The sequence below is a fragment of the Phyllobates terribilis genome, unplaced genomic scaffold, assembly GCF_046119375.1.
Source record: "Phyllobates terribilis strain yellow unplaced genomic scaffold, ASM4611937v1 Scaffold_2__4_contigs__length_985480577, whole genome shotgun sequence".
Lineage (NCBI taxonomy): Eukaryota > Metazoa > Chordata > Amphibia > Anura > Dendrobatidae > Phyllobates > Phyllobates terribilis.
Genome location: NW_027362762.1, coordinates 741,689,521 through 741,717,056, shown reverse-complemented (window position 1 = coordinate 741,717,056; position 27,536 = coordinate 741,689,521). Strand labels below are relative to the sequence as shown.

General features: G+C 43.9%; 1 protein-coding gene across 1 annotated transcript in view; it reads left to right on the top strand.

Moving 5' to 3' along the window:
- CCDC80 (coiled-coil domain containing 80) overlaps window positions 1–19,943 on the top strand; it is a 119,768-nt gene extending 99,825 nt beyond the window's left edge. Inside the window, exons 7-8 of the mRNA XM_073667236.1 lie at window positions 11,597–11,677; window positions 14,725–19,943. Coding sequence (XP_073523337.1) covers window positions 11,597–11,677; window positions 14,725–15,074 — 431 coding nt within the window. The 3' untranslated portion in view covers window positions 15,075–19,943. The remainder of the gene's footprint in view (window positions 1–11,596; window positions 11,678–14,724) is intronic.
- Window positions 19,944–27,536: the final 7,593 nt, after the last annotated feature.

Genomic DNA, 27,536 nt, shown 5'->3' with positions numbered 1-27,536 from the left:
GGTCGGGGCCACTTCTGGATGGCAGACAGTTTCTCAGGATCCATTTGTAGGCCGGTCTGAGAGATTATGTAGCCCAGAAATGGAAGAGAGGTCTGCTCAAAGATGCACTTCTCATATTTAGCGTAGAGGTGGTTCTGCCTGAGCCTGAGCAGGACCTGACGAACATCCCTCCGGTGAGTAGGAAGGTCCGGAGAGAAGACCAAGATGTCGTCCAGGTACACCACCACGCAGGAGTAGAGAAGGTCACGGAAGATGTCATTGACCAACTCTTGAAAGACGGCAGGAGCGTTACAGAGACCGAAGGGCATTACAAGGTACTCATAGTGGCCGTCCCGGGTGTTGAATGCCGTCTTCCACTCATCCCCCTGACGGATACGGACCAGGTTATACGCCCCACGGAGATCCAGTTTGGTGAAGATTCTAGCCCCCCTCAGGCGGTCAAATAATTCAGGAATGAGCGGGAGGGGGTATTTATTCTTCACTGTAATCTGGTTAAGGCCTCTATAATCTATACATGGACGGAGTGAGCCGTCCTTCTTTTTGACGAAGAAGAAGCCTGCTCCCGCCGGGGAGGTAGATTTCCAGATAAATCCCCGGGCCAGATTCTCCTCAATATATTCTGACATGGACCGGGTCTCCGCTGCGGACAAAGGGTAGATACGCCCACGGGGAGGAGTAGAGCCGGGTATCAGGTCGATTGGACAATCGTATGGTCTATGAGGGGGTAATGTCTCTGCTTCTTTTTTATTGAAGACATCCGCATAAGACCAATAGGGAACCGGTAGACCGGGTAGACTGACTGGGGTAGGAGAAGGACGAGCAGGATGAACTGGAACTAGACAAGTCCTATGGCAGTCCTGTCCCCAGCGAAGGACTTCTCCGGTCTGCCAGTCAAGCACGGGTGCATGTTTCTGGAGCCAAGGTAGGCCTAACAAGAGTGCGTGAGAGAGTCCAGGCAGAACATGAAAGGAGATGCTCTCAGAATGCAGCATTCCCACCTGCAGAGTTATGGATTCGGTGATGAGTTGGATGGGATGTGGTAAGAGGCCCCCATCCACGGCGGCGACAGATAAAGGTACGGCCAGAGGTTTTGTGGGAATGCGGTATTTCTCTACCAGAGACTGAGAAATGAGATTTCCAGCAGCTCCTGAGTCAAGTTGAGCCAGTTCGAAATAGCGGTTCTCTCCGCAGGTGATAGAGACTGACAGCATCAGAGATGGAGAGGGTTTACTTTTGTCTAGGGCGACCTCTCTGAGCGATCCTAGACACAGGCGTTTCCCGACCTCTCTGGGCAGGAACGGATCCGGTGCTCCTTACTGCCACAGTAGAAGCAGCTCCCCTCGGCACGGCGTAAGTCTTGACAGGTTTTGACCATCTTGGTCTGGTCGACCTGCATAGGCTCAGGTGAGTGTGCCTGGGGAGTAACGGAGGGAGTGACGGGTTTCTGGAAGGTGGGGGCTAGACGTGGAAACCTCCTCTCACGGGTGACCTCTTTGGCGCGCTCCTGGAATCGGATGTCAATCCGGGTGGCAAGTGTTATTAAGTCGTCGAGAGTGGTAGGAATGTCCCGACCGGCGAGTTCATCTTTAATACGGCCAGACAGACCCTCCCAGAAGACAGACACCAGAGCGTCGTTATCCCAGGCCAGCTCCGAAGCAAGGGTACGGAACCGTATGGCATATTGGCCCACGGTGAGATCTCCTTGACGGAGGCGTAGCAGAGACGATGCGGATGAGGTCTTCCGTCCGGGTTGGTCGAAGACTTTCCGGAAAGCCGTGAGAAAGGCTGGCAGGTCGGACACCAGAGGATCTCCTCTCTCCCACAGAGGATTTAGCCAAGCCAGAGCCTCCCCCGTGAGGTGGGACATGATAAAGGCTACTTTGGACCGGTCGGAGATAAACTGGTGGGACAAGAGTTCAAAGTGCAGGGTGCACTGGTTTATGAAGCCCCGAGCTAGAGCGGAGTCACCTCCGAAACGAGGAGGTGCAGAAAACCGGGGTCCGGGACAGGATACCATGGTATTGGTGGGCAGCGGCGCTGCCGGGTTGCGAGTCATGACACTAGCGGTGGTTGCAGGTGGAGCAGACAGAGTGTCCAGGCGAGAGTTGACACTCTGCAGGTGACTCAGGATGGACTCTTGCTGGGACCTCTGACGGGACAGTTCATGACATAGGTCCGAGAGCGAGGGAGCTTGGGTGCCACCGGATTCCATGGCCCGAGCAAACTGTAACGGGTCTGGGAGGCGGAACCTCTGAGCAACTATACAAGGGGGCGGTCCTTGTAAGGAAGCGGGTGGCTCCCAGGGAAGACGGGCAGGTAATCACGGCAAGTGACAGGGACAGTCTCTGGGTAGAAGGGCAGGTAGTCACGGCAAGTGACAGGGACAGTCTCTGGGTAGTAGGGCAGGTAGTCACGGCAAGTGACAGGGACAGTCTCTGGGTAGAAGGACGGGTACTCACGGCAAGTGACAGGGACAGTCTCTAGACAGGCAGGTGGTCACGGCTAGTGATGGCAGAGCCTCCAGGTAGGCTAGCAGGCAGGTAGCAGGTGAGCGCTCCTAGGTGAGCAGGCGAGAGTCTCTGGACAGGCAGGTGGTCACGGCAAGTGACGGCGGAGCCTCCAGGTAGGCTAGAAGGCAGGTAGCAGATGAGCGCTCCCAGGTGAGCAGATAAGAGTCTCTGGACAGGCAGGTGGTCACGGCAAGTGACGGCGGCCTCCAGGTAGGCTAGCAGGCAGGTAGCAGATGAGCGCTCCCAGGTGAGCGGGCAGGCTGGTCCATAGACAGACTGACAGGTGTCGGAAGGCAGACCGTCGGACCGCAGGCTTGCAAGCAGGTAAACGGATATCTGGCAGGTATCAAGCAGGAATCTGGCAGGTGACTGGCAGGTAACAAGCAGGAATCTGGCAGGTGACTGGCAGGTAACAGGCAACGGGACCTGAGGGCTGAAGCAGAGTGAAGGCTTTGCAACAACATTTCTCGGGCACCTCTATTTTGGAGGAGGTGCCTTATATATGGTGAAGTCCTCCGGCCATTGGCCGGGGACTCCTTAGGACGACGCGCGCGGCCCCTTTAAGAGAGGGGGAGCGCGCGCGCCCTAAGCACCGTGGCCGGGAAGCAGCGCGCGCTGCCAGCAGAGCGGGAGGAAGACGCCGGGCACAGAGCGGAGAGGTGAGGAGAACAGCGTCCCTGCCTAGCAGGAGGCAGGGACGCCGACGCTACAAATGTACCTTTGTGCATGCTTGGAGCACTAGCTGTTGGCTGGCTTCTTCTCTGGTGCCCCTGGAGGACAGTGGGCGTTACTCTTCTGGTGTCTGCTCAAGCTAAGTTAATCCCCTTTATTTGTCTACCTTGTTGTATTTAGTTTGTAGTGGGGCCTGACCAGTGCTCACCCCTCCCCCTCCCCATCTAGGGCCAAGCCCTAGGGACATACAGGGTTTAGGGTCCTGCTTGACGATAGGTGTGGAACCTATATAGGGACTGTAGGGTAGGCAGGGTGTTATTAGATCTCCCTAGTGTTTGGGCTTCCTCTCCCTCTTCCATTCGTGTTGCACTTAGTGTTTCCCACACCTTGCATGACATCTTCATCATCTCAACATGTAGGATTAAAGGAAACAACAGATGCACACAGAAACTGAAAGGTCGTACAACACTGTTTAGAGCAACTACAGTACATGTACATAAGCTGTAACAGTAAACACATTAAACACATCACCTTTTGCTGTCTGCATAACATAGTGCCTCCAAGATAAGCTGCAACTGTTGCTAATACTTCAATAGCAACAACTCCCATGTATTTCAAATACATAATACACAAGTACTCATTGTCGTACACAAAAAAGAAGGCGGTCATAGAACACCAATATTGTGCTCATAGATTTTACCACCCAGGATAGAAGGGCCTGGTGTTTGTTTCTCCCTTAGATCCCTTTCATGACTTTTGGACCAGCACCCCACCACTTGTTTGCCAGCAATGCAGTGTGGAGTTCTGCACAGTTTTAGACAGCCAGCAGGAAAGTATATAGGACCAACCAAAGCGTATCTCCCTCTTTCCATAATATCTACAGAACCTGCATCTATGTTATGTACTCCTCTGAGTAATTATACAATATATTGCATTAATTCAGTTTTGTACACTTTATATTGTTGTAAAACTAATCCTAGGTCATGTTTAAAACAATTTATTTTACCAGCTGATGACTTTCTTTCACTTGGCTACCTGCCCAACAAACACTAGCCTGAACAGACATGTGTTTTCCAGACACTTGGTATTGCCTGAAAGTTCTGGAAAACACAAGTCATTTCTTCTCAAATAGGGAGGTCTTTGGAACTAGTGACATTTTCCGTTCTGGTTATCATCATCAAAGGTGCAATGAAAATAAGTGTTAAACTGTTGTCTCCTAAAATACATAGATTATTTAATAGTTTTTATTTTGGGGATTTAATATTAACTTAAAAAAAAACGAAAAAAATATTTTACATTAAAAAAAGATAAAACAATCTTTCTATAATATACTTCATGGCTACAACTTGTGGGATCAGATAAGATTATAGGAAATCCTTTTAGTCTAAAACACAGGTAGACAATTAATTTTGCCAAGGGGCCACATAAAAAACTAGGACTGTTATGGAGGGACGAATCAACAAACTGAACTTAAAGAAGTGCTCCCATCAAAGTTTTTATCCTGTTAATATATTACAATCTTCATATTATATAGCACAGTATACTTACAATTACTCGTCTTGCCTTTCTACCCAGCTAAACTTTGTTGGGAGGAGTGCTTCTTTAAGTTCAGTTTGTAGATTCGGTCCTCCATAACAGTCCTAGTTTTTTATGTGGCCCCTTGACAAAATTAATTGTCCACCTGTGTCTTAGACGAAAAGGAGTGCTTCTTTAATTCTGCTCAATATTATTTCCCATAGATGCCACCCCACCAATTCATCCGCTTGTTAGAACCTTGCTCTTAGGTTTTTTCCTTTGCTGGTCACATGACCTCGTTGGCCTATTTAATCCTGCTCCGCCCTTCTGGCTTTGCTGGACTTCATTGTATAACTACTTTCTAGCTAGCCTGTGCTCTGTATCTAACTCTGTTAGTTTGCTTGGTCTACGGACCTCAGTGTTCTATATATTTTGTTTGTTTGTCTGTCTGCTACTATTTCTGTTAGGAGGTGTCCCATTTTCCTCCCAGTCCTTAGTACTTGTAGGGATTCCTTCCCCACATCTATAGGTCTCCGTACAGACTAGCTTAGGACTTTAGCAGGTCTGATCGCAGGATCAGGTTCCCTGTTACATCGTAGGGATTCAGCTGAGTTCTATCGTAGGGACAGATTTCCTCTCTTTCCTTAGCTCTGGTAGCAGAACATAACACCGCTCAAGTTTTCTATCACAGTAACCATAATTTGCAGCAGTAATCATTCCTCAGATGCTATTTTCACTGACATTGCCACACACCCCCCCACCAGCACCTCTTAGGGTATGTGCATACGGTCAGGAGCTGCCTACGGCCCCGACACTGCAGACCGCTTGGCTTCCGCTCATTATGTAAATGAGTGGCGCCATTTTTTTTTTTCACATGTGGACTTTCTTCATATAGGTTAGTCTATGGGGAAAGCCCACGTGCGGACCCGCAAGAGAAATTGACATGCTGCAGGTCTGAAGGTGAGGTGCGTGTCCGAGGGTGAGCCGCAGGTGCCCAGATACGCATAGTGGACATGGGATTTCTACAAATCCCATCCACTATGCTGTAACATCTGGGCGCTGCGGGTTTGACGCTGCATAACACGCAGCGTCAAACCTGCAGCGGCTTCTGACCGTGTGCACATACCCTTAGGATACAGCAATAAGTAGCCACAAGCTCCTCTCAAGAATCCGCTGCAGGGGAATGACAAGTATGTAGTCAGACATGCCGGGTTCAGGAGCGCACAGTATCGCAACGTCGAATGTACATCTGACTCGTATCTGAGGCCTCATTCAGATGTCCATTTTTATCTCATTTGTGAGAAAAAAATGGGCCGATTTTTTTTTTTTGCGCATGTGCATGAAAAACAGAGATCTAATTGAGGCCTAAGGGTTAGGTTTATTTGGCTACACAGGTCAGGTGCCGGAAGCATTGATGTTCCATTAGACTGCAATACTGCCAGTACTATACCATTGGCGTCACTTTGTTACTAATGATTTACAGCCATGTTGCTGCAGCCAAATTTTTTCCCTCCAGCAAAATGGCACCCGCTAGCGGCACCATTTTGATGGAGGAAAAAGAAATTTGCCTGCAGCAATATGGCGTCGCCGGCCACGCCTGCGCAGTAGCATCTCTCGGTAAACGAGAGTTTCTACTGCGCATGTGCGGGCGGTGGGGCCATTTTGCTGCATGTAAATTTCAGGATTTGTACCACAATTACACAGGCAGTATTTAAAATAGGAAACAGGTCAGTGAAGGCACAATGAGCTGTCATAAGAGCATACAGATGAATATGTAAGCAAAGCACCAGATAGAGCGCCCCCCCACAGGCCGCCCCGGAGCACGAGCATATCATTATCTCCAAACTGAGAGTAAAGATTACACAAGAACCACAGCACGGATTTCATCATCCAAGGCATCATTTTAATCAGTGTAATGGCGCCCACCTGACAGTGTATGTAGTTTACTGAGCACAATCCTGCTGACAGGTGCACTTTAAAGATGAATAAAGTTAAAGTTTTAGGATGGCCGAGTCAATGTCCTGACCATAATGATATAGAAATGTTACGGAAAGACCAGAAGTGAGCACTACATGGGAGAAAACCACCAACTTAACAGAGATGATGTTTAATATTCATAGGGAAGAATGGACTAAAATTCCTCCAACACGATGTGCAGGACCAGTCAACAATTACCAGAAATATTTAAATGCTATTATTGCTACACAACAGGTCACAGCAGATACTGAAAGTCTAATATTTTTTTACTCAAGTTGTTTGATTTTGTTCTCTTTATCTACTTTTAGGACTCGTGTGAAAATCTGATGTAGTTTTAGGTCAAATGTATGCAGAAATGTGGAAAATTCTGAAGGGTTCACAAACTTTCAAGAATCTCTGTACTGTTTTGGCAATATATTTACTTTGAATAGTGGAAAAAAAGGTCCACCAACCCAGAAATAGCATTGCCAGGCTTATGATCTACGAATCTCTTTATGCACGTCATCATACACGGATTTGTGTGTAGCGTACAATATTTTTGGTGGATTATAGACTCCAAACTGAATCTTTGCCACAGGAGAAAAGAAGAAAGCTTTGTCCCCGATGCAGAAAATCCATTACAGGGAATTCAAATTAGAGCTATTCTCAGTCCTGATCCGCTGCTGCTCCCCTGTATGTGGAGTGAGTGCCTAGAAGTGAACAATATAGAGTCCATACGGTGCATTATGAAATTTGTACAATGCAAATAATGTATTCTTATAAATGACATAATGAACATAATTTCGCTATAAGAACTATTACTTTCCACAAATAGGCCAACAATTGGCATCCACGGTTTAAACTCTACCCAACCAGTGTAAAACCATCAGATAATAACCCTTAAAGTTTTGCCTGAGAACTGCTGAGTTTAGTTATGTTATAAGAACACTAGGATAAGGAAAGAAAAGTATCCAGCACATAATTATTTTAAGAACTATTATTAGGCTATGTTCACATATGGGTTTTTTTAGCTTTTTTTATGCAAATTTTCTGCTGCCTTTTGCAGTACCAGCAAAGTCTATGAGATTCCAGAATTCTTAGTTCACACATCATGGTTTTTTTTTTGTTCATGTTTTGTTTTGTTTATTTCAGCCATAGGAAGTAATGGATGGTGAAAAAAACGATGAAAAGCGCTCCAAAAACGCATCAAAATTTGTTTCAGCATTTTTCAGCGTTTTTGATGCCAAAATAGAATGGGGTTCTTTTTTTCACAGAGCTTTATGTACATGCATAAAAAGAGACAGGACAGTGAAAAAAATGCTGAAAAAACGCATCAAAACTGCAAGAAAAATCTGCAACAAACCTCCCTTGACAGATCAGGTTTTGCTGCAGATTTGTGACGCAAAAAAAACCATGATGTGTGACCATTGGCTTAAGAAAGTATAATTTACACTCTTACTCCTTGTTCCCCCCCTTCCATATACCCTCCATATACCCTCTCTTCTTTGACCCATACAGTATACTAATTGTCACGACTCCAGCACTCACAAGGTGCTAGGGACGCTCACCTGCCCTATAAGATGCAAGGAGCGTGCTGGACTGTCAGTTTGGGCAGCAGGGCTGTCACTCACCAATCAGTAGAAGGGGCGTGCTGGGCTATCAGTACTGTGAGTGACAGCTCAGCCGCCCTATAAGGTGCAAGGGGCATGCTGGACTGTCAATTTGATGAGTGACAGCCCTGCCACCCAATCAGCAGTAGGGGCGTGCTGGGCTATCAGTACTGTGAGAGACAGCTCAGCTGCCCAATCAGTGATAGAGGCATGCCGGGCTGTTGGTATATTGAGTTACGGCCCAGCCATCCATTTACTAGGTTTCCTCCAGGTCTCTCCCGTTTGAGCGATCATTTGGCTATTTAGCTGACTGGCGATGGTTAACCATTGCCAGTTGTAGTGTCAGCTGAGTGGTGTGTGCCTTTTTTCCTAGTGCTCGGTTATTCTGTTCTTTTGCTGCCCAATCTTGAATCTTGCCTTGACTATCCATTTGTCTTACCCTTTTGTTTCGATCCATTATCTTCCCGGTATTCTGACCTCGGACTGTGACCTGATTACACTTTTACCTTGCCCCTCTGCTTATGACGAACTCTCTAGGTATTTGACCCTGGACCTCTTGACTTCCCTACCTCAGGGAAAGTCCTTGCAGAGTGACGTTGACAAGCGTCACATTAAAATTGTATTGTTTTTGTTTATTAGGAGTTATGTTTTTGTTAATTATTATCCAAAAAAACAATAAAAACATTTGAATAATAAATGAAAACATGAATAAACGGTTCATTTTAGAAAATTTGCATTATGGGCTCCAATGCAAAATCTATCACAGACCCCACCACCCTCATCTACAATGTGTCGCTGATAATAGAGATGTCTTCTTATGCTGTAGAGGGGGCAATGGTTCAATTATCATGGCCGAGGTGGGACTGCTGCCTCTGCATTCCATATATCAACAACAATAACTTGAAAAGCGAATAATTCTTTAATACATTACTTTTTAAGATAGAAGATGCCAACATTCAAATGTTTTAATATGAATCACATTAATTAATGTTTTCTATAACATTAGGCAATGTATTAATCATCCAGTTAAATAGTTTATGATTATACAGAAACACAACATCTCCATCTATAGGCAGCTTAGAGGGAATGTACATAAGTTACAGTGAAAATTACAATTCATTGAATAACTGTCTACCATAGGGTGTGAAAAGATATCTACATTATTATTTTTTTTCTTGGTTTGCTTATTTTTTGGTACATAAGACCCACAAAATAAAATATACATTAGCTCCTGTATAGAACAATATAAAATACCTTTACCATAATGAATTTATTTACCTATTGGATATGTTAGTGAAAAAAAAATTCTGATTAGAATTCAGTATTCCAAAGGTTGGGTTTTTGTTCTAGGCATGAACATCATTAAAATTTTTTTCCTATGATTCCGAACTGTCATGGATCAATCAAGAGGGACAGTCCAAATTTTGGGAGTTGCCCTGCAATCCCAGAAGGATGGGGGTATGTCCCGACTTCAGTTGTATCTGTGACCTAAGAACGCAGATACATCAGAATATAATGGTGGAACAGAGAGCCGATATGTCCTTCCTCCACTGTTCAGTCTATATAAAGACTGAAGGTCCTCCCAGAACCTATAGGGGTGTGTGTGTGTTTAATACTTAGGTAGAATGTGTGTTTTATATTGAGGTATTTGTGTGTTTTAATGTAGCACATTTGTGTATGTACATACATAGCTCTACATGTAGAAAAGTTGTATGTGCTGACATTGCAGAGTTGTGTGTGAGTTGATTTAGCTGAGCTGTTTGTGTTAATTTTGTAGAGCCGTGTGTTGGGGGGACATAATACTGTGGGTAGCGCTGTGGGTAAGAGCCTTATACTGTGTGTGGCTTGAATGTACTGTAGGGGCATCAGACTGTGGGGGGTGTATTCTGGGAGGTTGCCTTATCTTGAGTGTTGGGGACATTATGGGGGCACCATACTGTGGAGAAACACTAATGGACCTCACTAAGAGCAACATTTCTGTGTGGGTGCATATAAAGGACTGGGTGAGTTTAGCGGAATGGTCAATATCTACCGTATATAGCTTATATATAAGCCCTAACCAGTTTTGTAATTCGATTTTTTATTATTTCCCTACACTTCTCTCTATTCTGCTATTTCCTATATGTGTTTTTTATTTTTCTTCCTGTGACGTTTGGTTTGGAGGAGTCTCAAATGGGATGACACAGGAGGCTGGGGCTGCACTCACCACTCTGCATCGTCTTTTACCCCTCCTGAACCAGGACATCAAGGGGCAGGATAGAAGCAGTGTGAGAGACACCAACTCTAGCCCCTGATGATGATTCAATTGAAGGCAGCGATAGAAGCTGTGGGGCAGCGCTGCTGTCACTCACTCTGCTTCTATCACTGCCCTCCAATGACAATTCATTTCAGGTAAGGAGACTTCTATTTTAGAAGTAGTGACTGTGACAGCAACGACTGAAGGTGTGGTCACTACTCGATCACCTTTAATGAACCAGGATGTTATCAGGGTACGGTGGTGACAGTAGCTGTGGTAAGTGTCTGCAACACCGCCCCTAATGACATCCTGTTTCAAGAGGGGTGACCTATGCTGTGGAGAAGTGAGTGCAGCCCCAGTCTAGTGCGATATCTAGTTTGAGACTCCTCACAGAAAGTAAAGTAAAAAAAACACATATCAGAAATAGCAGAATAGGGTAAAGTGTATTAAATGTAATGATAAACTTAATTACAAAAGTGGTTAGGGCTTCTTACGCATTAGACCATCCCTTTAAGGTACTGGCTTAGGTAAAACAAAAACTGCCACAGCACTCCACATGTGCCGCAGTGTTTGTCCCTCTGTCTCCTCATTAAAAGTTGTGAGGTATGGTTTTCCTATCATAAGTGATGGCATATAGTAATGATATCACTTTCTGTCCCATGGTTGTCCGCCTGCTGGGATCATCACTAGTACTGAAATTAAGGTTATGTTGCAGAGAGAACACAGCGCTAAAGTAATAACTTCACTCTTGGAGTAAGTAAAGGTCCTGGCAGTTGGACCCACATGGATCCAAAGTGATGGCACATATTGGCAATGAGATGGAATCACAACCTTTTAACACTGTTTACTTATAAATTCTTTACAACTCTAGAATATTAAAGAAAAACAGGTTGTTTTGACAACAGTAATTATAATAGCTTCCTTACAAATTGATATCAGTACATTTGCATGTGTGTAAGAAAAATTCACTGAAACATCATCTGAACCATTGAATGGCATTATGATATGGTTGTCTGTTATGAAATAAAATGCAACTTGCTGCTATTAAAATTTCCTAATAAAAAGCCGGTATAATACATACTGTTGTTTCATTTAAGGTTTACGGCACATGGCTATTTTGAAAATGGTTGGCATTGGCGTGGAAGGTGGTGGTGTATTAGAGCTCTACCCCATCAATGGTAAGAAACATTTGCTTTACTGGTATTTGGGAAAATAGTCAATGAAAAAAAGGATATTTGCATCAGCCCTTATAACATGATTTCCCAACAAAACTGGTTGCAGGGTTGTGTCTTGAACGGCTGGTCTAACACAAAAGTGTCTTGCGGTCCATACTTGTACAGTCAATGAAACCTCAGTCAGTTCGTGTATTGTGATCCATACTCACATAGTAGTGTAAAACTAGCCTAAGTAAAATTTATTGATTTTATTAAGGCCACCATACAGAGAAGTTTTTGTGACCCACAATTTCAGCAGGTTCGGTCGGCCATCTAATATGTATGAGGTCACCCAACTGATTATGGATTTCAATTGTTCAATCTTTTTGTTTGGGGAGGAGATAATTACGCACACTACAAAGAGACTAGTCCTATTCAAAACAGTGCCGGAAAAATCAGCAGCCATATGTGCGAATCTCTCATTAAAACCAATGGGATTCATTTACAGGGGATTTTACTGGTTTCTGTGAAATGTGGGGTCAACATTTCCCTGATGAAAAAACTTCATGTGAAACATACCTTAAAAAGTAAACTTTTGATACCAATTATTATATACACTCCTCAACACTGAAATTGTAACACCAAGAAGGAAAAATCGTGGAATTACAGAAATACTGTATGGTCATTTCTCAAAAGTGTCCCAGAAGCCATTTTTCAACATGACAATGCCAGGCCACATGTTGCTTGTGCTACTTTGAGCAGCTTGCATGGCGTAAATGTGGTACCATGGCCTGCAGCATCTCCTTACTTGTCTCCCATCAAACACATCTAGGACGCCACTGGTTGACAATTGCAAAGGGTGCTGCCAGCAGAGGACCTTGATGATTTGTGTGCCCAAGTGCATTCAGCATGGTAGAACATTCCACTGACAACCATTAATAATCACGTTGATAGCAGCCAAGACGTTTAAATGTGTTTATTTCTGCACGGGGCGCTCATTCTCGATACTGAATAAGTCAAGATGTTTTGAAAATTTTCTTTCCATTTTTTAATTATTTGCACATTAACATGTCTATCAATCCTGTAATTTCCATAATTGCACAACTTTGCCCTCTTGGTATTGCAATTTCAATGTTAAGCAAAGTATGTGGGACTTTTTAATTTCAAGCAGATAAATGGGAGTCTGAGTCCAGAGAACCCCACCGATCGCTCAAAAAATCCCTTGAGATGTGCACAGCTCAGGAGAAAGGAGTGCACAGCTCCTATCTGAGTGCGTACACACAGCCTAGTATGGTTACAATAGAAATCATAGACTTTCAACTGCATTAGTACTCCACTCTTTGTGCTCGCTCAGGTAGGAGCTGTGCACTCCTTTCTCCTGAGCTGGGCACATCTCGGGGTGTTTTTTGAGTAATCAATGAAGCTTTCAAACACGAGCCCCATCAATCTACTAACAATTTAAATGGCACACATATGTAAAAAAAAAAAAAAAAGTATCAAAGATTTTCTTACTCTTTATTTGTTCATATTCAGTGACTGAAATCTTGATCATACCCAAAAGACCAAAATGCAGAGCTCGATATCCCTGTGCATCACATGTCAGCAGAACGTGAAAGTTACGGGATTTTTAATATGTACAAAGAATAACCCTTATCTATATACAGTTATCTATATACTAGATAGAGGCCCGATGCTATCGCATCGGAAGGGCAGTAATGTCACGATGGGGGCAGGCTTTCCAGCGTTGAGAATCTCTCCCCCCATGTGCTCACCCACCTATCCACTCTCTCTTTCCCCCATGTGCTGACTTCTTCCATCTGTGCGCTCTTCTTTGCCCTGTCTACCCCATGTGCTATCCCCCTTGTCTGCTGTCTCTCTCCTTCCTGTGCTGTGTTTTCCCCTCATGTGCTGTCCCTTTTGAGCTGTCTCCCTCCTGTGCTCTGTCTCCCTCCTGTGCTCTGTCTCTCTTCCCCATCTGCTGTCTTCTCCTCTCATGTGATCTCTTCTTTGACCTGTGTACCCCATGTGCTCTCCCCCTTGTCTGCTCTCTCTCTCCACCCCTGTGCTGCCTTCTTCCCTCATGTGTTCTCTCGTTTGAGATGTCTCCCTGCGCAGTAAATCAGACCGCCGCCATCTTTGTGCAGGCAGATAGCGGCGGTCACATTAAAACTGCGCATGCACTCCTCCTGTACAAAGATGGCGGCGGTCAGTGAATCTGATCCTGGCAGTGGCGTGTGCGGTGTGTTCGCGATGGTGTTCCGCTGGTGGTACCGCACAAGAGGCTGGTACCACCAGAGGTTTCCATATTGAGACACCCATCACTTGGGTGTCCCAATATGGCGGTCGATAAACTTCCGCCGCTTGGAATTCTGGGATCCGGACACATCTAAACGGAACAGAATGTGAAGACATTACAAGGTAAGAATCTATATATAGTACCCCGTATACAGTCATGAGAGAAACTGTATGTTTTTTTTCTTATGTCTTGATACTTAAAACTATAATATTCAAGGAGGGTGTACTCAGTTTTTCTTATCACTGTATAACATGTGGCAAGCAGATTAAATGACTTCACCACTGGCATAAATGGAGCTTGTGCATGAAGACAGATGGAGATTGGCTGACGTTGTCGCTCATATTTATGCAGCAATTAGCTTACAATCAGTTTTGTTGTGATGTCCGGAATCATGAACTTTCCATACACAAGACGCCGTGATTTTCCTGACCTAAGACCTCACAGGGATCACATTAGATTAACATCTATCTCAAAGCCAATCTTCTCATACAATAGTGCGTCTAAGGCCATATGAACACGTTCGGTATTTGGTCAGTATTTTACATCAGTATTTGTAAGCCAAAACCAGGTGAGGAATAATCAGAGGAAAAGTATAATAGAAACACGTCACCACTTCTGTATTTATCACCCACTTCTGGTTTTATCTTACATATACTGATGTAAAATACTGACCAAATACTGAACATGTGAACATGGCCTAATAGTCATGGATCGCTGGTCACTCAACCAGCCTGAAGTATCTTATATATGGAATAATGTCTTATTGTCATTACAGGAAGTTCCAGTGTTGAGAGGGAAGATCTTTCTTTCAACTTAGTGAGAGACATAAGAAACTATTTTCAAATCAGCCCAGAATATTTCTCCATGCTCCTGGTTGGTAAAGATGGCAATGTAAAATCTTGGTATCCTTCACCCATGTGGTCCATGGCCATTGTATATGATTTAATTGACTCCATGCAGCTTAGAAGACAGGAAATGGCCATCCAACAATCCCTGGGAATGCGCTGCCCTGAAGATGAGTATGGAGGATATGGTTACCATGGTTACCCCCACGAAGGCTATGAGGAGGGATATCAGGATGATTATCGACACCATGAGGGATATTATCATAGATATCATGACTAATAAAATGATCATTTGCCAAAAAATATTGGCAATCAGAGTTCAGATATGTAAATGGCGCTTGTATTTTCTCATAGATATGTGGGAGTATATATTTATGTATGCGTGCGTTTTTTAAGAAATTGAACTAGGCCAAAACTGCTGTGCGACGAGACGTTTCTTTCTGCCTGTGGCAAAAATAAGGACATAGGTTTTCATTTACTACTTTGTTTTCAAGTGAAGATATATTTTTTCTTATGTATTTATTGGAAACATTATGCAACACATTCCTAAACATATCTGTGAAGCAAACCATGCTCATGTACGGATGTCAAGGAGCTATGGTCTTGTTACGGCCCCTTGCCTCACAAGTTCTCTTCTTGCATCTATTGATTTATCTCAGTAACTGTAATGGCAGGTTTTCAGAGGACTCATCAGGTTACCTTATTCTTCCCTCGTAGTAAATAATTGTATTTCCCATAAAATAAAAATTCCAGAAAGTAAATTGCTGCGCTCTTCTGTTAATCCTCCTGGCTACTGTAGGTGTTAAAATTCCCTTAGTGTAGGAGACATGTCCCTATACAGTCCGACGCTGTCTTATCACTTTGTAGGGGCAACCCTTATTGAGTAATTCCCATTTCTAGGAGTAATAACAGAGGAAGAGAACAATACAAACTTGAGAAAAAAATGCTCCATAGTTTTTATTTTATTGGGTATACAAGTATTTACTGAGTTATATATACTAAGAGAGTAAAAAACTGCTCTTCAATGAAAGAGCAAGGCAAGAAAATGCATCATAAGTGGCTTTCCCGGAATAACTTTTTACTTTAAAAAAAATGTTTCTTCATATCACCGTGAACAACTTTATACCCTGTCAAAATTGTTTACTGCTTGCGAGATTCTGAACCCCGACACTTGTTCCTGCCAGTTTTCTTCTGCTCCTGCCTCAGATTACCACAATGGTGCATGCGCAAACTAATACCACACGTGGGCAGTTCTGAAACAGGGCTAAAGGCCGGAAAAGAGTGTGATCTCAACAATGAAGACATCTTATTGTGGAAGTACAGTAATTAAAGGGAATCTGTCACAATGTTTTTGTTTCCTCACCTGAGAGCAGCCTGATGTATGGACAGAGACCCTGATTCCAGTGAGGTATCACTGGCCTGCTTACTGCAGTTTTGATAAAATCACAGTTTTCTCTGCTGTAGTTCTCTGAATGCTGAGCTCTGTATAACCCCCCCCCCCCCTCCCCCACCGCTTATTGGCAGCTTTCTGTGTACACTGTGTATAGGCAGAAAACTATAAATCAGTGGTGGGGGCAGGTTTACTAGTGAAAATCTCATACTCATAAAAAATACAGCAAGCAGCCCAGTAAGTGACACATCGCTGGAATTGGGGTCTTTGTCTCTACATTATTCTGTTCTCAGATTAGGTGGCAGAAACCTAGTGACAGCTCCCTTTAACCAAGCACAAATCATACGACACTTAATCTAAGGCAAGATAAGAAGCATATTGGTAAGATCGTATGATGTAAATCAGAATCTAAGCAGCAGTAAGGAATTTTGATGAGGTGTAAATTACAAAGTTGCTTAGGGTTATATGTTTTTCATTTAAAAGTTATTCCCAGAAGAACGCTTGCATAGTCATGTGTCCAATATCCAGAAGAATGCTGCCACTTAATTCCCCAAGACCATTTTTAATAACTTGATTGATGGTAAAGTTCTTCTTTGAGCATGTATTTTCAGGCATATTGAGGTGGCCCACAAATACAGCTCCCCACATTGTGGCCCATTTATGAAAAATAGTACCAAAGAAAAGTTATTAGTGATGTATAGCAACCAATTGCGTAACATCATTCATTCTAATAGTTCAAGCTATATTTAGGAATCCATGAACTATAAATTGGCATAAGTAATGCCTATTGAACTATTTCTGCCAAGTAATCTCCAGTGTATGTCGGTGTAAAATATCAACCTTTCAGCATCAATTTTTATTAATCAAAATATATTGGACATTCTGAGTTCATTATTTAGAATACCTTACAGCAATCAGAATGTCACTAGTGGAATTTGGGGCTTTGTATCAGCCACAATGGAGCTTCAAATGGTACAACAATATATTAAAAGGGAATCTGCCACCAGGTTTGTGCTATGTAATCTGAGAGCACTATAATGTAGGAGCAGAGTCCCTGATTACATGGATATGTCACTTACTAGGCTCTGTTTTGCTGCTTCAATACTATCGGCGTTTTATCAGCAGGAGATTAACATTACAGGACAACTGCCCTTGTGCCTCCTAGTCCAACCACAACCCCTGCACTGATTAGCAGCTCTCTGTTGCCATACAATTTACACAGAAAGCTGTGGTGTGGCAAAGTTATACACAGATCAACAACTGAACTCTGCTCAATCTACAGCAGAGAAAATTGTGACTATCATAACTGCTGCACCCAGTTAAGTAAGTGATACATCGTTGGAATCAGGGTCTTTGTTTCTACCTCATGGTGCTGTCAGATTACATAGCAAAAACCTGCTGACAGGTTCCCTTGAAGAAAATGATTAGCACAGAATGTTGTACCTAAAGGTGACAGTGACATTTACTTTTAGACATTAGGCACTTTGATATCCTATGTAAAATTGGTCCTCTATGTTTGTAATTTAATAATCACAAGTGTTAAAGGCTCATGTATTGTTCATGCGGCTTCTTTTATGTATATTTTGTTTAGTAGGTATAAAGCTTTAGATTTTTTTCTTTAAGAAAGCTGTATCCTGCATAGATTTCCCATCACATGTTAATGCAGATCTTCTTTTTACTGTAGTATTATATTTAATTGTCCAATGTTTAGATCGAGTTAGACAATCCATATGTGTATATATCTCAAATGTGGCTTTTTTTGAGGCATGGCATGCAGTCATCCAGCACTTTTATGCAGCCAGGAACTGTTAAAACTGCTGGTTTAGAAGGCTTTCTACACTAATATTACTAAAGGCTGTCCAGAATCAAAGAGCTGAGTGTTTCTCAATCAAAAAATGCAATAGCTTTTCTAACAGCATAGTAATAGATAACACACATGAATCAACAGGATAGTTCCCATAAAAAAAAATTAAAAGCAATCTTCTACCCCAATGGTAAATTTGATAACATTTCTAATATACGGTCATTGTACTGAATGTGTGCTATTCTGCTGATGCCCCAGTTTCTTAGATTGGTGCTCCATCTTCATCTCGAAAATATCTGCTGAGAAGCATGGGTAACACTGGAAAGTCAACCACACCTACTCCGTCTTTTCATTGATGTGCTATTGACCAGCGCAGAAGATGAGGACGTTGTGTCCAGCCTCTGGCTAAGAACAGACAGGGAAGGCATGGTTCAGACGTTCCCTGGAATTCCCTAAGCAGAAGCCATTTTTTGGATGAAGATGAGGTCCCAATCTCAGAGACGGCAACAGTGATTGCAGATCAGAGGACTTACATATACAGTATTTTTCAGACTATAAGACGCACCCTTTTTCCTCCCAAATTTGGGAGGAAAATGGTGGGTGCGTCTTATAGTCCAAATGCAGGCTTACTGGGAGGTGCGGCGGTGGTGGAGCAGGATGCCTTCCTCAAGAAGCCGGCGGCGGCAGAAGTATGGCAATGCTGTGGCCCGGTGTCAGCAGTGAGCAGAGCAGAGTGCATCATTGTTTTCCCGGCGGCCATTTTCCTGAAGCAGTGGGCTGCCTCCGGCGCCGCGTGTACAGATTGGGATCATGGCCCAGCCGATATCTCAATCTGCACACGCGCCACTGGAGACAGCCATTTCCCTGAAGCCCATGGCTTCAGGAAAATGGCCGCTGGAGGCGGCGCGTGTGTGGTTTGAAATCTCGATTAAACTGAGATCCCACTCTGCGCACACGCCGCACCTGCGGTCCACGGCTTCAAGAAAATGGCCGCCGGGAAAGCAATGATGCACTCCGCTCTGCTCACTGCCGACACCGGGCCCACAGCATTATCACACTTCTGCTGCCGCCGGCTTCCTGAGGGAGGGACCCTGCTCCACGCAAAGCACTCTGCTCTGCCTCACCACCAACACCATGCCCGCAGCAACACCTACTCCTCACACCCAGGACCCGCAGCATTGTCCCAATTCTACAGCCGCCAACTTCCGAGGAAGGGACAATGCCTTCTGTGACCCTTCTCCACCGCTGCTGCCTCCCCAGAATATCTTAAATTTGGACTATAAGACGGACCCCCATATTCTAAAAATCTTTTTTTTCCACCCCAAAATTTGGAGTGACTTTTATGGTCCGATGCATCTCATAGTCCGAAAAATATGGTACTATACTTTAGAAATTTATATCCCACGCCCCATAATGTGCTGCAACACTCTTTGAGATCGTCATTACAGAGATGCTGAGCTTAGTATAACTTCATCCACACCATTGACTGGCAGCTGTCTGCCTATGAAGAAAGAGGTCAATCAGTGGTGGAGCGGGATTATATAGAGCGCATGAATATGGAGGACTACATGACAAGTTTACTAGTCCTCTAAAGATAATCTACTGCTGATACCACAGTTATTTTAGCAAAATTACTTCACTCAGCAAACACATCGCAGCAAAAATAGTAGTAATCTTTTTAGGGTGATACTTATAAGGATCTGGCTAAATATACTACACCCCCCCCCCCCCCTTTCAAATTATTAGACCCCAGACCAGACCTCTACAGCACATATGTTTATGTTATTATGCCACCTAATTTGTCAAGAAATGGTAAGTAAAACAAATTTCCAATGGATCCTATTCATTTCTATAGTGTCACAATACAACATATTCATCCACTGGAATCCGTTGTATTACAACCCCATCGTTGGCTATATTCACACTGACCTCAGTTGTAACAGTTTTTTTTTTTTTATAAAAAATGTAAATATTATTTTGTTGACCTATCTAATAATAGTCCATTGGACATCAGTTAATCTCATGCACATACTTTAAATCCATTTAGTACCCCATAATCTCCTGTACCTGATTGGCTGGGAAGCTCAACTATACAAGCTGCACTCCCTAGTGTGACCCCATTTAAGTGAGGTTGAAGTGAAGATACAAAAGTACCCATTGAATTGTTTTTCACAAGGCACTTTCTTTTTCTTTGACAGCAATCTTTCTACCTAGATAGTCTAACAATGTACCGGACTATTTTCTTACTCTTAATCCCGATTCTTGCTCAGCAGTGGGCACCGCTGCATTGGGTGACAGGGTCAGGATATAAATCCTAGTATTTTATATGAACAGAGTTTGTCCTGATGGGACTCCCCCTTTAACAGTAATAAAAGCAAATGCTGTAAATGTTCCCAAAACTATGGATGTGCACGAAATGAATAACCTAAGTATAGAAATCAGGAGATATACGGTATGCTGTTAATTGATATTCAACATATAATATGCTTTTCTATGACAATTTTTTTCTAATGAAGTGTTACTACGACCATTATTAATGAACTAATATTTCAGATTGCATTGCAGTGCTAATTTGTAAAGACATGGTTTAATGTAAAGAATTATTATGTGCATTGAAGACTTTGCACAATCAATAAAATGTTCGATGATTTCAAAATAGTATTTTTGTCTTGCAATGTACAAAATATTTGACAAATTATTGTAGAAATTGGGAACTTCTATCATTTCATTGTAATTATTTAAGGTGACAACTGGGAGGAGGGTGTTATTGGTTGGGGTGTGTCAAAGATAATGACCCTCATACACATTAGTCGGCTAAAGTCAGCCAAACCCACCGATATTGCTGAGATCGGATAGACCTACAGTCTAATGTATATAATATATTTCCAACTCTCTCCTGACAGATTATGGCAGAGGGTATTAGGACCTGAGCCTGTTGAATCTCAATGGCTGAACCTCAATCCTCCTAAGCCATCTATATGGGCATGCAGGTCAAAGGAAACTGAATAAAATGATACCTTGATCCAGGGGCGGCCACAGACTGTAGTGGGCCCCTGTGCAAGAATTTTTTGGGGGCCCATAGGGGGCATGAAGGGCCTCCCCCCCCCGTGCATCGCTCATCCCCCCGTGCATCTCTGATTCCCCCCACTCCTAGTTAATTAATTGTATTTAAAAAAAATAAAACTTGTTATACTTACCCCCAGGGCCGGCTCCAGGCTTTTGTGGGCCCTGGGCGACAGAGTTTCAGTGGCCCATTTAACACATACCATGATTCATGATGCACAGATACCACAGAGAAATATATATATATATTTATTAGTACAAGGCCAAAGATTTCACTTACTACATTACATGAGCGATATCTACTGTAAATTCTACAATAGCTCAGAAACCAGCGAATCCTCACAGCGCACACCGGACAGTATAGTCCTCCATACAGTATTATGGGCACCATATAATGCTCCATACAGGACACTGACCCCCTTATAATGCTCCATACAGGATACTGGTCCCCATACAATGCTCCATACAGGATACTGATCCCCATATAACACTGCATACAGAATACTGGCCCCCATATAACGCTCCATACAGAATACGGTCCCCCATATAACGCTCCATACAGAATACTGACCCATATAACGCTCCATACAGAATATTGGCCCCCATATAACGCTCCATACAGGCTGTTCCCTCCTTATAATGCCCCATTAAACGAGCGATATCTATTGTAAATTCTACAATAGCTCAGAAACCGGCGAATCCTCACAGCGCACAGTGCAGACCGGACAGTATAGTCCTCCATACAGTATTATGGGCACCATATAATGCTCCATACAGGATACTGACCCCCTTATAATGCTCCATACAGGATACTGGTCCCCATATAATGCTCCATACAGGATACTGGTCCCCATATAACGCTCCATGCAGGATACTGGTCCCCATATAACGCTCCATGCAGGATACTGGTCCCCATATAACACTGCATACAGAATACTGGCCCCCATAAATTGCTCCATACAGAATACTGACCCCCATATAACGCTCCATACAGAATACTGACCCCCATATAACGCTCCATACAGAATACTCTCCCCCATATAACGCTCCACACAGAATACTGACCCCCATATAACGCTCCATACAGAATATTGGCCCCCCTCCCCCTCTTATAATGCCCCATGCAGGATGTCACTTCCCCCTTTCCCCTCTTATAATGCCCCATGCAGGATGTAACTTCCCCCCCCTTCCCCTCTTAAAATGCCCCATGCAGGATGTCACACACACCCCCCCACCTCCATATAATGCCCCATGCAGGATGTCAATTCCCCCCTCCCCCTCTTATAATGCCCCATGCAGTATGTCACCCCCCCATATAATGCCCCATGCAGGATGTTACACCCCCCTCCCTTATAATGCCCCATGCAGTATGTCACCCCCCCATATAATGCCCCATGCAGGATGTCACACCCCCCTCTCTTATAATGCCCCATGCAGTATGTCACCTCTCCCCCCATATAATGCCCCATGCAGGATATCAACCCCCCCATATAATGTCCCATGCAGGATGTCACCCCCCCCATATAATGCCCCATGCAGGATGTCACACACACACACACACCCCCACCATATAATGCCCCATGCCCCCATACATGAAAAAAATAGAAAAATCCAATACTCACCTCACTTCTTACCTGCTGCTGGCGCTGCTCCGGACTCCAGCGTTGTGCGCGTCTTCCCGCTCTGCACTTTGACAGGTCAGGAGAGAGCGCGCGCGGTGTAAAGACGTCACCGCGCCCTCTGACCTGAGACGTTACAGTCAGAGGCCGCGGAAGACGCTGCGGAGGCACGGGGAGGGGTAAGTATTGTGCCGGCGCCATCACATGACTGGAGATGTCCCTGCACTCAGCATGGGGCCGGGGACCCATGCTGAGCGCAGGGACATCTCCAGTCATGTGACGGCGGGGGGTCCTGCGGGGGGGCCCCATGAGGAGACGCACAAGAGGGGGGCCCCAACGGGGCTCCGAGGGGGCCCCGACCGGCCGGGCCCCATGCTGGAGTCATGCCCTGATGGCGGCCCTGCTGGAGGGGCCCCCTCTCCCTCGGGGGCCCCCGTTCAATGAACCGGCTGCATGGGCGGTAGGTCCGCCCTTGCCTTGATCTCTGTGATCCAATATCTTATTCCAGAGAAATCCACATTTTCTTAATATACAAATGATCTGTTAAAATCTATGGGCCGGACACTGATCTCTTTGAGAATCTACCTTCAGTGATTATTTTAAGTAAAAAAGGGTACTACCAGTGTGAGACATGTAGTTCAGGAGATCAGACTGTCAGTCATTACATGTCTCACATTGGTAACTCCCCCTTTCAATTAAACGAAGCTTTGGATGCAGATTTTCAGTAAAATCTGTGTCCTACCCATAGATCTTAACAGCTCATTTACATATTAAGTAAAATATGGATTTCTCTAGAATCAGACATCAGATGGCCGATATTAATGTATCATTTTATTAAACTTTTTATGACCTACATGCTCATATATGAGGTTGGATCCTACTGACAGAATACCTTTAAGCAAAATTGTTCTTTTCGATCTTGTGTGTAATTTTTTAACATGATGCGGTAAAGGAAACATTTGGTGAATATCTGGTGCCTCAGAAATCTGTTTTTTCAACCCATAAGGTCTTGTTAGAAGATAATTATTTTCTTGACATAGCACATAGAAAGTTGAAATTGTCTTATTTTGTTTCCAGCCTTCTCCAATACATCCCCTCAGCTATTCACAATTCCCTGTACCATCTTGACCTGTGCTGAAATAGAAGTTATAGACCATTTATTCCAAATACAGGTGATTGCAGAGAGACCTACCATCTAAAAGAAATAAGTTACAGACTTTAAATTAGATTGAACTCAGATGCCCATGAAACCAGCCCGATTATGAATTGTGATGTCCGGATGACATACAAAATACCAGCATGGATTCATTGGCGGCTTTAAAATTTAGTATTTGGAGACATTGAAACTGCAAAATAAAAGACATGAAAGTGCCACATTCAAGCAGAAGTGCCAGTGCTATAAGTGGAATGTTTAGAGATGCAAGGTGCGAATGATAATGCTTATCGGGCCTCATTCACCAAAATTGTCTTACAGTAAAACTGTTCCACAGAACTGATTGGAGCAAGCATACAACTGATTTTACTAACAATTTCCATATTTTCCAATTCCAGCAAAAAACGGTAACATAAGATCCATGTTCGATGCAAATAACATATATACAGTACAGACCATTTCCAGTGACTACCTCTTGAAGCTCATCAAGAGAATGCCAAGAGTGTGCAAAGAAGTCATCAAAGCAAAAGGTGGCTACTTTGAAGAACCTAGAATATAAGACATATTTTCAGTTGTTTCACACTTTTTTGTTAAGCATATAATTCCACATGTGTTAATTCATAGTTTTGATGCCCTCAGTGTGAATGTACAATTTTCAAAGTCATGAAAATACAGAAAAACCTTTAAATGAGAAGGTGTGTCCAAACTTTTGGTCTGTACTGTATATAGACAATCACAAGTCACCACCAATATTGTAGTGGACATACAGCAGAAGATTATGGAGACGCTTGAAGAGATCAAGTCAAAAATTATCTCAGCAATTAAGCCAATAATCACTTCTCCTGAAGCCAAAATGCATGTCACTTGGGCATGAGGATAAACAGAAGAGCATTACTGGCTGTAATTGGTTACTAATAGTGTTGAGCCACCCCCGTAGTGTTCGGGTTCGGTTCGGTTCGTCGAACACCGGGATGTTCGAGGAACTGTTCGTCGAACTGTTCGTCGAACACATTAGAACACCGTCGAACACCGTTAAAACCAATGGCAGGCAAACAAAAACACATAGAAACACATAGAAAACACCTGCAAAGGTGTCCAAAAGCTGACAAACTGCTCAGAAGACACTCTCTTTAAAAAAGCCGGCCGGCAAATTCAGCAGCGGCATACACCGGTACCCGACAATTTAGACAAGAAGGAATAGAGCATCACACATAGATTAGATAGATAGAAACATGTCAGTCACACATATAAGAAGCACAGTGACAGTGTTGGTTACTGCACTTGTCATTTAGTGTAAAGGATTTATTAAAAAAACTATTAGTGTTTTCATGCACCGTCTCTTTAAAAAAGCCGGCCGGCAATTCAGCATCTGTACCCGACAATTTAGAACAGAAAGAATAGAGCTTCACACATAGATTAGATAGATAGAAACATGTCAGTCACATATATATGAAGTACAGTGATAGTGTTGCTTACTGTACTTGTCATTTAGTGTAAAGGATTTATTTAAAAAAATAATAGTGTTTTCATGCACTGTCTCTTTAAAAAAGCCGGCCGGCAATTCAGCATCTGTACCCGACAATTTAGAACAGAAAGATAGAGCATCACACATAGATTAGATAGATAGAAACATGTCAGTCACATATATATGAAGTACAGTGATAGTGTTGGTTACTGTACTTGTCATTTAGTATTAAAATAAAGGATTTATTATTAAAAAAATTGGCGTGGGGTTCCCCTTAATTTTAGGCTCTAGCGGAGGTTAAGCAGACGGCTGGGGCAGATGTTTGAAGCCTGGGAAGGGGGTAATACCCACGGAGCTTCCCAGGCTACTAATATCAGCCCCCAGCTGAATACATAGCCTTTACTAGCTATTAAAATGGGGGACCCCCCAAAAAAAATGACGTAGGGTCCCCCCTAATTTAATAGATAGCAAAGGCTAGGCAGACAGCTGGGGGCTGATATTAATAGCCCAGGAAGGGAGCCATGAATATTGGCCCCCTCCCAGGCTAGAAACACCAGCCGTCAGCCGCCCCAGAAATGGCGCATTCATAGGATGCGCCAATTCTGGCACTTAGCCTCGCTCTTCCACGCTGCCCTGGTGCGGTGGCAGGGGGTAATAGGGTTGGGGTTGATGTCAGCTTATAATGCCAGCTTACATCAAGCCCAGGTTAGTAATGGAGAGGCGTCTATAAGACACCCCCATTACTAACCCCATAGTCAAAGTTAAAAAAAACACAAACACCCAGAATAAAGTCCTTTAATTGAAATAAAGACACAATCCTTTATTGTTCTAAATTAAACCATACTTACCATCACGCCCATTCCAGCTGAAGCCAACGATCTCCTGCAATAAAAGAAAAATAATAAAGCAACCTCATCCTTACCTTTCCATGGTTCCCACGACAGCTTCAGCTCTGCTACATCGAGATGACAGGCTGGACCGCAGCAGAACGCTGCCATCCAGTCTGTCATCCCGCAGACACTGAGAAGCGCAGGCTTGCTTGCGCTGCTCAGCGTCTCTCTGTGACGACATCCAGAGGAGCCGAGTTCATGTCCAATGAACTCGGCTCACCTCATGCACGTCACTGACAGCGTGGGAAAATTCTCACGCTGAAGCGCTGATTGCAGGAGAATTTTCCCACGCTGTCAGTGACGTGCAGGAGGTGAGCTGAGTTCATTGGACATGAGCTCACCTCATGCACATCACTGACAGCGTGGGAGAATTCTCCTGCACTCAGCACTTCAGCGTGAGAATTTTCCCACGCTGTCAGTGACGTGCATGAGGTGAGCCGAGTTCATTGGACATGACCTCGGCTCATCTGGATGCCGTCACAGCGAGACAGTGAGGAGCGCAAGCATGCCTGCGCTTCTCAGTGTCAGCGGGATGACAGGCTGGATGGCAGCGTTCTGCTGCGGTCCAGCCAGTCATCTCGATGTAGCAGAGCTGAAGCTGTCGTGGGAACCATGGAAAGGTAAGGATGAGGTTGCTTTATTATTTTTCTTTTATTGCAGGAGATCGTTGGCTTCAGCTGGAATGGGTGTGATGGTAAGTATGGTTTAATTTAGAACAATAAAGAATTGTGTCTTTATTTCAATTAAAGGACTTTATTCTGGGTGTTGTGTTTTTTTTAAATACTTTACTAGAAATTCATGGCGGTCATGTCTAATACTGGCGTGACCCCATGAATTTTGGGCTTGGGGCCAGCTGATAATACCAAGCTAGCCCTAACCCCTTTATTACCCAGTGAGCCACCGCACCAGGGCCCTGGATGAGTTGAGTACAGCGCCAGAAGATGGCGCTTCTATGAACGCGCCATTTTCCGGGGTGGCTGCGGACTGCAATTTGTAGCGGGGGGGGGGCCAGAAAGCTTGGGCCTCCCTGCGCTGCGGATTCCAGCCCCCAGCTGCCTAGTTGTACCTGGCTGGACACAAAAATAGGGCGAAGCCCCACGTACTTTTTTTTTAATTATTTCATGAAATTCATGAAATAATTAAGAAAAAAAGGGCTTCCCTATATTGTTGTGTCCGGCCAGGTACAAATAGGCAGCTGGTGGATGGGGGCAGCCCGTTCCTGCCTGCTGTACCTGGCTGGACACAAATATAGTGCGAAGCCCCACTTCAATTTTTTTAAATTATTTCAGGAAATTCATGAAATAATTTAAAAAAAATTGACGTGGGGCTTCGCACTATATTTGTGTCCAGCCAGGTAC